At 39.1% G+C, this 12,385-nt stretch overlaps 1 protein-coding gene across 5 annotated transcripts in view; it reads left to right on the top strand.

The window, feature by feature from the left end:
• The window catches only part of POC1B (POC1 centriolar protein B), a 95,112-nt gene that overhangs the window by 42,389 nt on the left and 40,338 nt on the right, over positions 1 to 12,385 (top strand). For all 5 annotated transcript variants that reach the window (XR_006204986.1, XM_042947333.1, XM_042947332.1 and 2 more), the window contains 5 exons: positions 1,553 to 1,660; positions 1,796 to 1,911; positions 3,050 to 3,183; positions 5,347 to 5,415; positions 6,122 to 6,274. Coding sequence is in view for 4 of the 5 variants with exons in the window: in XM_042947333.1 (XP_042803267.1) it covers positions 1,553 to 1,660; positions 1,796 to 1,911; positions 3,050 to 3,183; positions 5,347 to 5,415; positions 6,122 to 6,274 (580 nt within the window). In the remaining variant the exon portion in view is untranslated. The remainder of the gene's footprint in view (positions 1 to 1,552; positions 1,661 to 1,795; positions 1,912 to 3,049; positions 3,184 to 5,346; positions 5,416 to 6,121; positions 6,275 to 12,385) is intronic.

The following is a 12,385-nucleotide window of genomic DNA, read 5'->3' as shown; positions in this document are numbered from 1 at the left end:
GTATAACATACGCTTCATCTACTTGAAGCCTCTCTATAATACTGTCCTTCATATGTTAATCTTTCTCACATATTTTCTGGAGGAAAAGATTAATAACATACTATGTTATTATAAAATCAAACTGAACTACCCAGCTCAGAAGACATTTTCTTGCAAGGTTACTTGCCTGAATTTAAAAGATTATTTCACAAAGGACTTAGTTATGTTCCTATGTCCCTTTTTTTATATGGTAAATCCATAAATGACAGATTCAAAGTTTCTATCAGGAAGAATTATTTTTAGGTTAGCCTTAAGAACAGAGAGGGAGGAGAGGAGTGAGAGAACACGAAACACCCCCTTCAATTATAATCCACACCCTTAACTGATGACCTTTATAGTAATCTGGGCATAGAGGGAAAGTACAAATAAAAATGAAACATAATTGGTCTATGACCTAAGTCTGTCATTTTTTGTTGTTATTACTAAAATATTAATAATAAAAAACTATTCATAGTTTCCCAATGGTCTAAAAATTTTCAGTTTTTTTTTTCTTGGTCTTCTACTCTTCTGTTTTTCTCCTACCACTTAGGGGAAAAAGAACGAACTTTGGAAAGATTCTTAAAGGAAGAGAGTGCATAAAAACAGTAGAGGAAATGTCTGAGAATGCACTCATTTGTTTTTAATGGGACATGTGGATGATAGGTGTGTCCATGAATCAGGACCTTCAGTTCTGTATAAATGAGCTATCCACTGGAGATTTAGGGCCTCCCAAGGTCCAGGAAACTACAGGCTTGGGGAGTTGATGCTTTTGTTGGTAGTATCATTTAATTTTAATTCTCAACATGCCAATCTGTTTCTTCTGAAGAGCTTCAGTACAGGGTTAGTGGGATGAGTAGTAAAGGCTCTCTTAGGTCACATGGATAAGACCAGAAAATGACAAAAATAGAAGAAAGAGACGAAAAATACTTATGGGCCACCTGGGTGGCTCAGTTGGTTGAGCGTGTGACTTTGACTCAGGTCGTGATCTCGGGTTCGAGCTTCTCATCGGGCTCTATGCTGACTCAGAGCCTGGAGCCTGCTTCAGCTTCTGTGTCTCCTTCTCTCTCCCTGCCCCTCCCCCACTCACTCACTCTCTCTCTCTCTCTCTCTCTCTCTCAAAAATAAATATTTTTTGAAAAAAGAATACTTACAAAAACAACAACAACAAGGTACTTGGCTTAGGAGGAGAGCAAAGTTGAATCAAAGACCTAGAACAAGTGCTATAAAACTAAATCATTTAACTAAAGTAAGAAAAGGAAAAAAGAAAATTGGCTGGTCTATATAGTATATTTTGATTTTTTTTTAACGGTCTGTCATTGTGCTTATAATTTGTTATGCTTATTTTTAGTTGGAAAGATGGTTGTAGGATATGACTTTGCTGCATGGTGTGCTAGCAGTGGTCTCTGGTATTTAATATATGTACAGCCTGACATGTGTGTGTGGGAGTGTGTGTGTGTGTGTGTGTGTGTGTGTATAGGGGGTGGGGGTGATTGTCAGGAGCCTTTCACAAAGATAATCTTCTTGTGCTTTCCAGATTTTCACCTGATGGAAGGCTGATTGTATCATGTAGTGAAGATAAAACTATTAAAATTTGGGATACCACAAATAAGCAGTGTGTTAATAACTTCTCAGATTCTGTAGGGTAAGTCCATTCTCTTTGGGCATTTATGTGGTTATATGGGTTAGTTTGCTAAAGAGGCATTTAATTATTAAGTTCAAATAAGGAAATAAAGGTGAAGAAATCAAAATATTACACTATCTTATTCTTTCCTTCTAGGTTTGCAAATTTTGTGGCTTTTAACCCTACTGGTACATGCATAGCTTCAGCAGGTTCTGATCATACCGTGAAAATCTGGGATATAAGAGTAAACAAATTGCTCCAGCATTATCAAGGTAACAGTTTCCATGACAACAGAGTCCAGGTGCTGCCTGGCCTACTCCAGGAAACTCTTCAACCCACAGCCTATGCTTCTCAGTGGGGTGTGGCTCTCTCAGGGTCATGGGCTGCCTTTGATTTGACTAGAGGACAATTAGTTGCATCAACAGCGTGGTCTGAGAAGCTGGCGTGGATGTCAGAGTGGAGAGAGAGGTGGAGGGACCTTAAAAATGATGCCGGGGCGGTTAAAGAAGAAGTTACTGAAAGCTGTTCACACGTTGGTTGTCTGCATTACGTGAGAGGTCGGGGGTAGAATTGGACTCTGAATTCTGAGTCAGAAGGAGTTCTAGGGGCACAAATAGGTGTTATAATTGGTAGAAAACAACATCCTGCCGTGGCTGTGCATTGAAGCTAGAAGAGAAATGCATTGATTTCTTGGATTTCTATTAAATCCACATTTTCCTTTTAAAATAAGTATAATACTTACCATGTGGCAGATACTGTGTTAAATCCTTACAACAGCCCTCAGGAGTATTATTATTATTGTCCCCATTTTAAAGATAAGGAAATTAAGGGTTAAGGAGGGTAAGTAACGTGCTAAAATAATTGATGGAACTAGCTTGGGGCCTTCTGTTTACAAAGTACTCAGAAGAACAGCCTTCTGATGGCTGTGTCGTACTGCCTCCTGTTGGAAGGATGGTGTCCAGACATGAATTCTCGGACAAGCTGGCAAGACCATGGGCTCCTACAAATGTACTTCCATACTCTTCATTCCTGAGCCTCAAGCCACTAATTGGCTATGAAATTTGATTTAAGGCTAGGTTGTATATCTTATGTGAGCTGGTGGTGATCAATTGTTGGCTACGTTATATGGGTAATGTATCTGAAGAGTTTAGAGTTACATGGTTAACGAGATCATCTTTCCATGTCACACTTTCACTTTTAAAGCTATTCTGTCTCATTAGCTGGAACTTTAAGCTGTATGATGGCAAACTACTTACTTGTTTTAGTGAGCTACATGGAATTTTGGTGTTGTGGAGACATTGTCTCTGATTGATTGTTGTTTCCAGCCTAATATTGCTAATAGGGCAAGAGAACATCTTTAGAACTGACAGTTGTTCTCTGAATGTTTTGCTTTTGTTTTCTATAAATCAGTTCACAGCGGTGGAGTTAATTGTGTGTCATTCCATCCTTCGGGTAACTATCTCATCACTGCGTCTTCAGATGGCACACTTAAGATTCTGGATCTCTTAGAAGGAAGACTTATATACACACTTCAAGGACATACGGTATTTGACACTAAGATTTGTGCTTTTTAAATTATGTATATTTTAAAGTGTTGATCCATTTTATATGTCTTTATTATCTTTCCAAGTGTGGCACACGTTGTTGGTATCACAAAAAATGTTTGCTTTCAGGACTTGGTTTTTATCCACTGGAAGCAACTCTTAGAAATATTATTTATTGTAATTCTTGTCAAAATCAGTGTGTCTTTCAATGGCTGTGAAATTAATCCCCCACTGCTGTCTTCCTCAGTATGTAGCATAGGTTTGACTGGTCAAATGGCGGTGGATAAGCCTTTTCCTTACTCTGGTCTTTCCCCTCATGTGGAGGCTGTTCCACAGCTCTGACACTGAGCCTCTCACACCCTCTCCCTCCTCGTCACTAATCTCACTGGTGAGTTTAGAAGGAGAAATTCCATGAGTAGAGCCCAGTGCCTTCTACTCTTGGGAGTCTGACTTCAATGTTTTTCTCTGCTATTTCTTGTGGGCAGGCCTGCCCTTGTCCGGTCTTGCCTATGACTGGGTACTCAAATCTGACTCATACTGGGATTCAGTTCTAGAAAGCCCATTTACCCACAAAGAGCCACATTTTCTCTTTAAAGCCCTTACCAGTAAGGAAGATGATATTCCTGTGTCTTATTTTTCAACTGATTTAGAATCCTGTGGGGAAGAGGCTTGCTATTTATTGAGCCTGTTCAGTGATACACGCGCGTGCGCACACACACACACTCACCAGCATATAATGCACTAAATAAAAACTCTACTTAAGTGTATAAAGTATTCCTCCTTTCTGGGTAAATATACAAACTTCTCTAAGTTTTTTTAGAATGCATCCTGCATTCTCTCTTTTTTTTTTTTAAAGATGTCCTAGGTACTTCCTTTTAACCAATTATAAGCTGTTTATCTCCAGAAATAGAATAGGCTTTGTGGTCTAGGGGAGAAGGACTTCTTTCTGCCTTCATGTATCCTGCCTGGCTTCCTGCTTTGCTTTATCATTTGTCCTGCAGCTGTGTTAGAGCAAATCCGAAATAGACACTAACCAGCTCAGATATATGTGTATCCATGGATTTAGATTGAAGAAACAACCAATAGAAGTGGTCAAGGATCAAAATATCCATGGAAGAAGTACAGAATAATAGAAAAAAAGATAAGCAAAATATTTTAGGAGGAAAACACTACACATGATGGAATTTTTCAGTCTAAAGATATTTATGAGGCTATAATAACCTAAGTCTGTGTGATGATCTACTTGAAAAATGCAAGATGGTTTCCCCAAATTTTTCTTATATAGAAAAAGCATTAGTATCCTCTGTTTGTTTTTAATGTCCTTGGACATCTTGTGACTTGTCCAACTCCAGAGTCCTGGCTTAATTTCAGGTTCTCACTACCTCTCACCTAGGTAATTGCAGTAATTTCTTGACTGGCTCCAACCATTCATTCTCAGTCCAATTCATCATTCTCACAATCGTGACCTCAGTGTTCAACAGTCACAGCTCTCCTCCTGTCTGTGTCCTGCTGGCAAAACTTTCAGTGACTCACTATCGCCCATGTGAAGAGAGAACTCAGTGAAGCCTGTTGTGGTCAGGAAGGGGCTTTGTTCGTCTTCCCTACAGACTTGTCATTCGGTTTCTGCCAGTGATTTGTTATTCTGAGTAAAGAGTCCAAAGCCAGAAAGTCTTTTTTTTTTTTTTTTTAATTTTTATTTATTTATTTTTTAAAAGAGAGAGAGACACAGACAGAGAGACAGGCAGGGATTCTCCCAAGCAGGCCCTGTGCTGTCTGCACAGAGCCCGGTGTGGGGCTCAAACTCACAAACCATGAGATCAGGACCTGAGCTGAAATCAAGAGTTGGAGACTTAACCACAGAGACATTCTTGTTAACTTACACATGTACAAGCTTTTCTTTAAAGGGAAAAACGTGTATTGCATATTTTTATTAGTATTGCTTTGTAAATCAAGTATCATTTATATGTGTTCAAATATAATCGGGTTGGTGCTTTGAAATCTTTACTCTGCCTACATTAGTTGCCAACAACTGGATATGTTCTATCAGACTTATTGCATAAATAGTCTATATAGAATAGGATGAAAAATGAATAGTCTTCCTGGACATAAGAAAACAATACCAAGTGCTTAAAAAAAAAAAAAAATCTCCCTTTATTTTTTTAGGGACCTGTCTTTACTGTTTCATTTTCAAAAGGTGGAGACCTATTTAGCTCCGGAGGTGCAGATGCACAGGTTTGTAAATCTTTCAGCTCCTTCTCTGATTTGGTTAGGGAAAAGGAATCCAAGACCTCAGCTAAGGTTTTTACAATCAGCTCTTTTGTATATGTTAAGAGGATTATCAATGAGTTTATATTTTAACTTAATGCCAGGAAGTCTGCTGTCTCCCGGCTGAAATAGTGCCAGTTCTGGTACTTTCTGGAACTCAAACAGCAGCTCATCTGGACACAACTATATGTGTAACTCACTGAATTCCCAATACTGGTGTGGCACTTCCACTTGAACTCTGCCTCATCTTTTATCTCTACATCTTGTTCTTCAAATGTTAAGCTCCTCAGAGGATGGTAAATATAAATTAATGTAGCAAATTTGCATTTTTGCCTATGTATGACCCAAAGTCATACATAGGCAGATTTATTGAATAAGGTGGACTATCAAGCCAAAAGCATGATTTTGAACTTTGAAAAAATAAAAGGGAATTTAAAGTAGTAAGTTGTTTCTTAGTATGAATTTCAAATTGGGCATGAGGGCAATTCCAAGTGCTAAATCTTTCCCTTCCACACTTGACAAATAATATTGAAAAAAAATAGCATTGTTGAAATATACATCTAGCTCTCCTATTATAAGGGACAATTATGTATATTGATTTTTGTAAAAATAAAAATCAGTTTGGTGCTTTTACATGCAAGTGGATAACTGCCAACATACTAATTTTTTAAAGGTCTTATTATGGAGGACTAATTTTGATGGCTTGAATTGTAAAGACATTATTAAAAGAAATCTCAAAAGATTACATTTTGATTCATCACCACATCTTGTTGATATATACCCAAGAACACCACATCCCCATGAAGGAAAAATTGAGACTGTTGAAGTGAGTACTTTGCCCATATTTGTTCTACTGTTTGTAAGTGTACATTTTGGGGCTATGGGTCAACTAGACTTCATTCTGTAAAACGTTAGGCCTTAAAACATCACTTTGAGAAACAATTATGTTGACTGATACAATAACACTATAAATGGTGATGGCGTGTAATACTGCTGAAGCCTCTCGTATTTGCTTCTTGAAAGCCTAGAAATAAAGCTTAAAAATTGTGTCAATAATAGTAGGAAATGAGAAATCAAACGTAAGGCCGGTGACCCTGAAGCCTGACTTAACTTTGTATTCCTGTGTGTTTAGGAAGAGTATGTAACGGCTGTCGTAAGAACAGGGCTGAAGGGCAAGAATGTTTATAACAGTCATTGAAATAGGTATCGTGAAGCCTTTTAATGGCAAAAAGAAAAAAATCTCGTGGACAGTAAGAAGAGATGTAGGCATTAAACCTGATAGTTGAGACCATTTTACTATTTGCCTGCATATATTTTGAAATATTTAATTATCTATGTAGCTGTAGGTTTTGCTTCACAAGTTCCCTCAGGTCCTATAGATTTAAATGTTCTACTCTTTTCAAAAGACAAAATTCATCTTTTCTGGATACTTGGCTGGTATTAGTGTGTTTCTTTCCATTTTGCATGATTATTCGTAAGCCCCTTTCTCTTCCAAGAACTGATATTAGAAATCATTATTACCTATTTATCTGAATTGGTTTTTCATCATTGACAGAGCCTTGCTTTGCTTTTCGAGTAGCAGTTTTGAGTTCTTAACATGTACTCCTGAGTGACAGTTCAGTCACCAGCACTGTTTACATGGTGGTCCCGTACTCCCTTCCACGGAAGGTCCCTGCATTTCCACCCCAGTCAGCTCTTTGATTCTTGGGTTTTGGTACCCTCAGTCTTTAAAAGTTAACTTTTTTGGATTCTTTTCTAGATTTTGTTTAACCACATGTGGGGATTTCTGTCGTCATTTTTTCTTGCTGGTGTTTATTTTCAGTTTTTTTGCTATAATTTTTGTCCTTTCTACCTTCTGGCCATCTTTCCAGTTCTTCTAAACAAAGTATGTAGTACCTCTTTGTGCCATTATTATATCATCATTATTACTCTATCATCATTTTTTTACTTGTTTGAAAGAAGTAATGTAATATAATTTGTGGTTCGTCACATTTTGTTTTCAGCGTCTGCCGTGATAGATGTAGTTGTCGATTCCCTGTGATCGCATATATTCACCTAAAATGTTTGGGAGACATATTTTAGGTTAAGTTCTCTTTTCTTGTTTTACCCCCAGCTGGTTTTGTTGACTCATGGTGTGTTTTATTCTGGCATGTCTGGGGCTTGGCCGGGCTTGGTCCTCTGTGCTGCCGCTGCCCTGTCATCCACTCAGCCACCTTCCCAGGGTGGCGCGGGTAGAGCTGCCGGCTGAGGAATGGGGACCCGGGCTCCCCATTCAGCGATCTCTCCGTGACACCACGCCACCCCCACCTTAGAGAGCCAAGCCATTTTCCCTGTGGTTTCCCGCCAGCCCCGGCCCACTTAAGAGTTCTGGACTTTCTCTAAAATGTCAACAAGTTGTCTGAGAAGCGCTGCTCTGACGCAGCAGCCAGAAAGCAGTAGCGGTGGCGGGGTTCCTTTGTTTGGCGAGGTCAGGGTGACCCGGGCCATGCAGAGCCACTCTCAACCATGCTTTTCACATGCACACTTGAAAAATCTATTCAAAACCATCTTTTCATCCTGGAATTAGAGTTCATTTATACTAAACAGAAAAGTGAGCACTGTGACTGAATTGTTTGTGTCCTAAAGAGTGTCAGCCTCCGTGTACCCAGTTTCAATTACCTGTAAGCACTCACGTTGCATAAATTAAGTACGTGGTATGAATGTTTATCTGTAAAACATCTTCATTTCATGTGACGTGGAATGCCACAGAAGTGATAGGACGCTGCCTGTGAACAACCAACTGTTTGCTTTTTGTTTTTTTCCCTTAAAAAGCTCTTACGATAAAGCAAAGGTGTAAAGTGTTCTGGACAGAGGACATCTTTAATATTACAAACAAATGTTAAATATCAAATTTTTTTGAAGGCTCCAAGTTAATGTCTGGGGATCCCTCATAGAACCAAAAGACTGTTAGTTTAAAAATATCACCTTGAATGGAAGAGTTTGAATCGTAATAGACGTTGTATTGTGTCTATTCATGATTAGTAAGTTTTACTTTGAACTACTAAATTTGGGGTTCATTTCTTTTCAAAGGTTTAGGCAGGTTACTTTGGAACTATTTGGAACTATACGCTACTTTGGAAATATTTGAAAATTAGAAAACTTTTCTCTTTTTTTGAGGTAAAGATTCATGATTAACAGGATAAAGAGATGTGGAAAAAATGGCTCCTAAGTGATCTAATTAATTTTCCTAACTTGCTCTTTCTACAGTAACCGTGAGGATCCCATTTCTGAGTCTGAAGCATCATAGTATTCCCATGATTTATGTTTTTTATGTGTCTTCTGTGAGGTTCATTTGAATGGCATAACCTCAGTCTCCTGGGTGAAATCGTGCAGCCTTTTGCAAAAGCCCCTATTTGCCAGCTCTGTGTGCCTCACTTGTTAGAAGGTGGGGCGTCCTGCAGTCTTAGACCTTGGGGACCAGCTGACTAAATATGGAAACTGCTAATCTTTCCATGGATAGAGAGGGTGATCACAGATTACTTTTAGAATAAATGAGAGAAGGCCGCATGAAAGAAGGCATGAAACACGCAATCCTAGCTTTAGCTATGTGAAACAGACCCCTCCTGTGTCCTTTCCAGTAACCTAACTGCACATCCTTTGTAGCACTCCTGGCCTAGGCACACCATCTTCTTTTTTTCAATACATATTTTTAAATTTTATTTTTAAGTAATTTCTAAACCCACTGTAGGGCTTGAACCTACAACCTGAAGTCAAGAGTTGCATGCTATATGGACTGAGCCAGACAGGCACCCCCTACGTACTCCCATCTTAAATAAAAACATGAGGACAGCTTTTTTTCTCATTTTGGTGGGAAAGAAGCCAAATTTGAAAACTAGGTAACTTAACTCTGACCACTCTGTGCTATGGCACGTCATTAATTCGTGCTGGCTTTATCTTCTTCAAACTGGTATGAGCCGAATCACACAGTTCTGCCCCCAGGCAGTGTATGTGCAGTACCCTAGACTTTTGCATATGTTAATGGGAAGACAATAAATCTATCCTAAGGGCAACAGGCATCAAAATAGTTATGCTAGGAGAATTACAGAATATTACTGGAGGGGAGTATGGTTAGTTAGCTAAAAAAAAATTATCAATAAAATAATTGTTCTGGTGGCTTTTAATTTTATAATGGCCATTTGAGATGAATTTGATCTATAAATTGCACAGGAAATTCTGTGTGATATTTAACAGGTAGGAAAAATCCTTTAAGTTAACCAAACATCTATATAATAGTATTTTGTGATAGTCTTCCCATGATTCATTGTTGAAAATTGATCAATTAAAAACATTTTTTTAATGTTTATGTAGAGCGAGAGAGAAAGAGAGAGAGAGAGAGAGTGTGTGTGTGTGTGTGTGTGTGCGCACGCGTGCACTTGTGCAAGTCGGGGAGGGGCAGAGGGAGAGACACAGCATCTGAAGCAGGTTCCAGGCTCTGAGCTGTCTAAACAGAGCCTGATGCGGGGCTCGAACTCATGAACTGTGAGATCATGACCTGAGCCAAAAGTCAGCCACTTAACCAACTGAACCATTCAGGCACTCCTGAGAATGGATCAATTTAAGTCTTCAAGTCTGAGACTGGGTTTTTATTTTAATCTTCTCTGAAGGTTGAAAACATAATTTCAGGTAAAAAATGACCACTTCTCTGCAAATTGTATATTTTATTTCTAGCCATGGCATATACTTATATTGTTTTGGGCCTCCATAAATGTTCTTCAGAGATTACATAATAATAATATTAGTAGTAATAATAATAATATTGAATACATACAAAGCTATTCTAATTGGCTTCTAAAAATTGTCATTAAATCTTCCTTAAAAAGCTACAAAGTGCGATTTTTATTCCTTGAGAAATCGAGGCACATGTAAGTTAAAGCTTAAAGTCAGGAAGTGGCCATACTAGCATTTCAACCCAGGTGCACTGGTTCTGTTTTGTGCTTTTAACCATTTTGATGGAATGCTTCAAAATAATCAAAATTAAATTTTATTCTGTTAATAGAGAATGAGTATCTATGTGCTGGACATTGTACTAGCTTTAGAGGGTGCAACAAAGAACAAGACAGGCGTGCGTATTCCTTGCCCTTCAGAATTTGTTAGTAGCAGTCCTAGTGCTCCTCACAGAGCCCCAGAGTGGGTGGTGCGTGTGAGGGTTTCTTTATGCACGAACCCCTCCGTGACGTGTCCTTGTTCAGTGATGGAACACTCAGCCCTCAAAAGGCAGCCCACTCCATTTCAAGGTGAGCAGTTATTACAGGGTCCTTTCCTTTAATAAGGATGGAGAGCTAGAACGTACTGTTAATATTCCTGGAGATTAGCTAGCACAGAACCAGCCCCTCCACATATTCTCTTTTTGAGAAGACTGTAAGGCTTTACTTAAAGAACGTCCTGCTCCATTTTAATGTATGTGTCAGCAACTTGTTAGCTCCAGCAGGAGTTCTCCAACTTGTAGAAAGCAGCTCAAGGATTTCCCCACGAGAGAGGCTATTTCCATGGGATTTAGATTTTTTTAACAGTTCCAATTTCAGATGGTAAAACCAGATTGTATTTTTCATACGTAATTGATTTCATGTGTACGCTAGGTGGCAGTAGATAAAAGAGAATAAAATGTCTGCAGGCAATCTCTCGGTGGCTGGCTAGGCTGACTGGAAGGAAGGTGACTGATCCTCAGGTTTCTTATCTCGGCCCCCAGTGTGGACTCAGAGCTGATAGGAGGGGGCTGTGTTTTCTGCTGTCTGGAGCAGCCAGAAAGAAACCAAGGTGCTGGCAGGCTGGGCCGATAGGCCCTCGTCTGCATCCTTCGCTGTGCTAACCCTTCTCTGTGGTGTGGGCATTCTGGGGCCTGAGCCTCTGACGCAGGTGGCTGGGTAATTATAAAAGCCTCTTAATGTTTCCCAAACTACAGCTTTACCCATCAAACGTGATAAGTGCTTTTAAAATCATTCAGCTCCTCTTCCGCTGGTCTCAGCCCTGATCACCCCAGTCCCGGGCTGTCGCAATGGTGTCCTCACTGTTACCCTACATGCCTCTGTCCGATCCGTCTTGCTAAAGCATGTCGTGGGCCCCATCTTTTCTGTGCCTTCCCCAATTCCCTCACCTGTCACAATTTGCCCCTTGCAATCTCTCCTGTTACTACCCTGTGCAAAGGTATCACATCAGCATTCTGCCTCTGTGCTCAGGAATGCTCTTGACCTCCTCTGTGTCTCTCGGCTTTTGTTTTCTAAACCTTTCTTTCAAAGATCCATCTTAAGCCCTTCCTGTGTTTTCTCCATGGGGAAGATTTTCTCACGAAGTCAACAGTTTCTTCTTTGAGGTTCTTATATACCCACTGCTGGGACCATTCATTTGATACAAAGTTCTGCTATCTGTGTTTCCCTTGGCTAACCAATTTGTATTCATGATCTTTAATAAATAATTGATGATGATGTGGTTTTATTTATTTTTTTCTTTCATCTTCTAGAATTCTGAAGTGACCTTCCTCAGAAATAATAGCCAATCTAGTTAGCCAATCTTGCTTTTCTTTTTCATTTACTATATATATTTGAATCTATAATTAGATGTTATTTACTTTTAGATGGTTTTAAACTTTATACAAATGAAGTCATACTGAGTCTATTTCTCTATAAGCGCTTTTACACTTAACGTTAAAATCCTGAGAATCCTACATACGGATTCTGAATTCATTGATTCATTCATTTATTCATTCATTCATATGTTGTTACATATTGTATTTTATTTATCTTCACGGCTGGGTAGGATCCCAATGAATTTAGCACAGTAGTAATTCGCACGATTTATGTGTCTTTTCCACTGTGGATGAATATTTGGGGGCCTTTGGTTGTGTGGTTTTTTTTCCACCATTTTAAACAGTGCTGCCATAAACAAGGTTGGCATCACTGAGCTT

Source organism: Panthera leo, chromosome B4 (assembly GCF_018350215.1).
Source record: "Panthera leo isolate Ple1 chromosome B4, P.leo_Ple1_pat1.1, whole genome shotgun sequence".
NCBI lineage: Eukaryota > Metazoa > Chordata > Mammalia > Carnivora > Felidae > Panthera > Panthera leo.
This window is presented reverse-complemented; position numbering and strand designations above follow the sequence as displayed.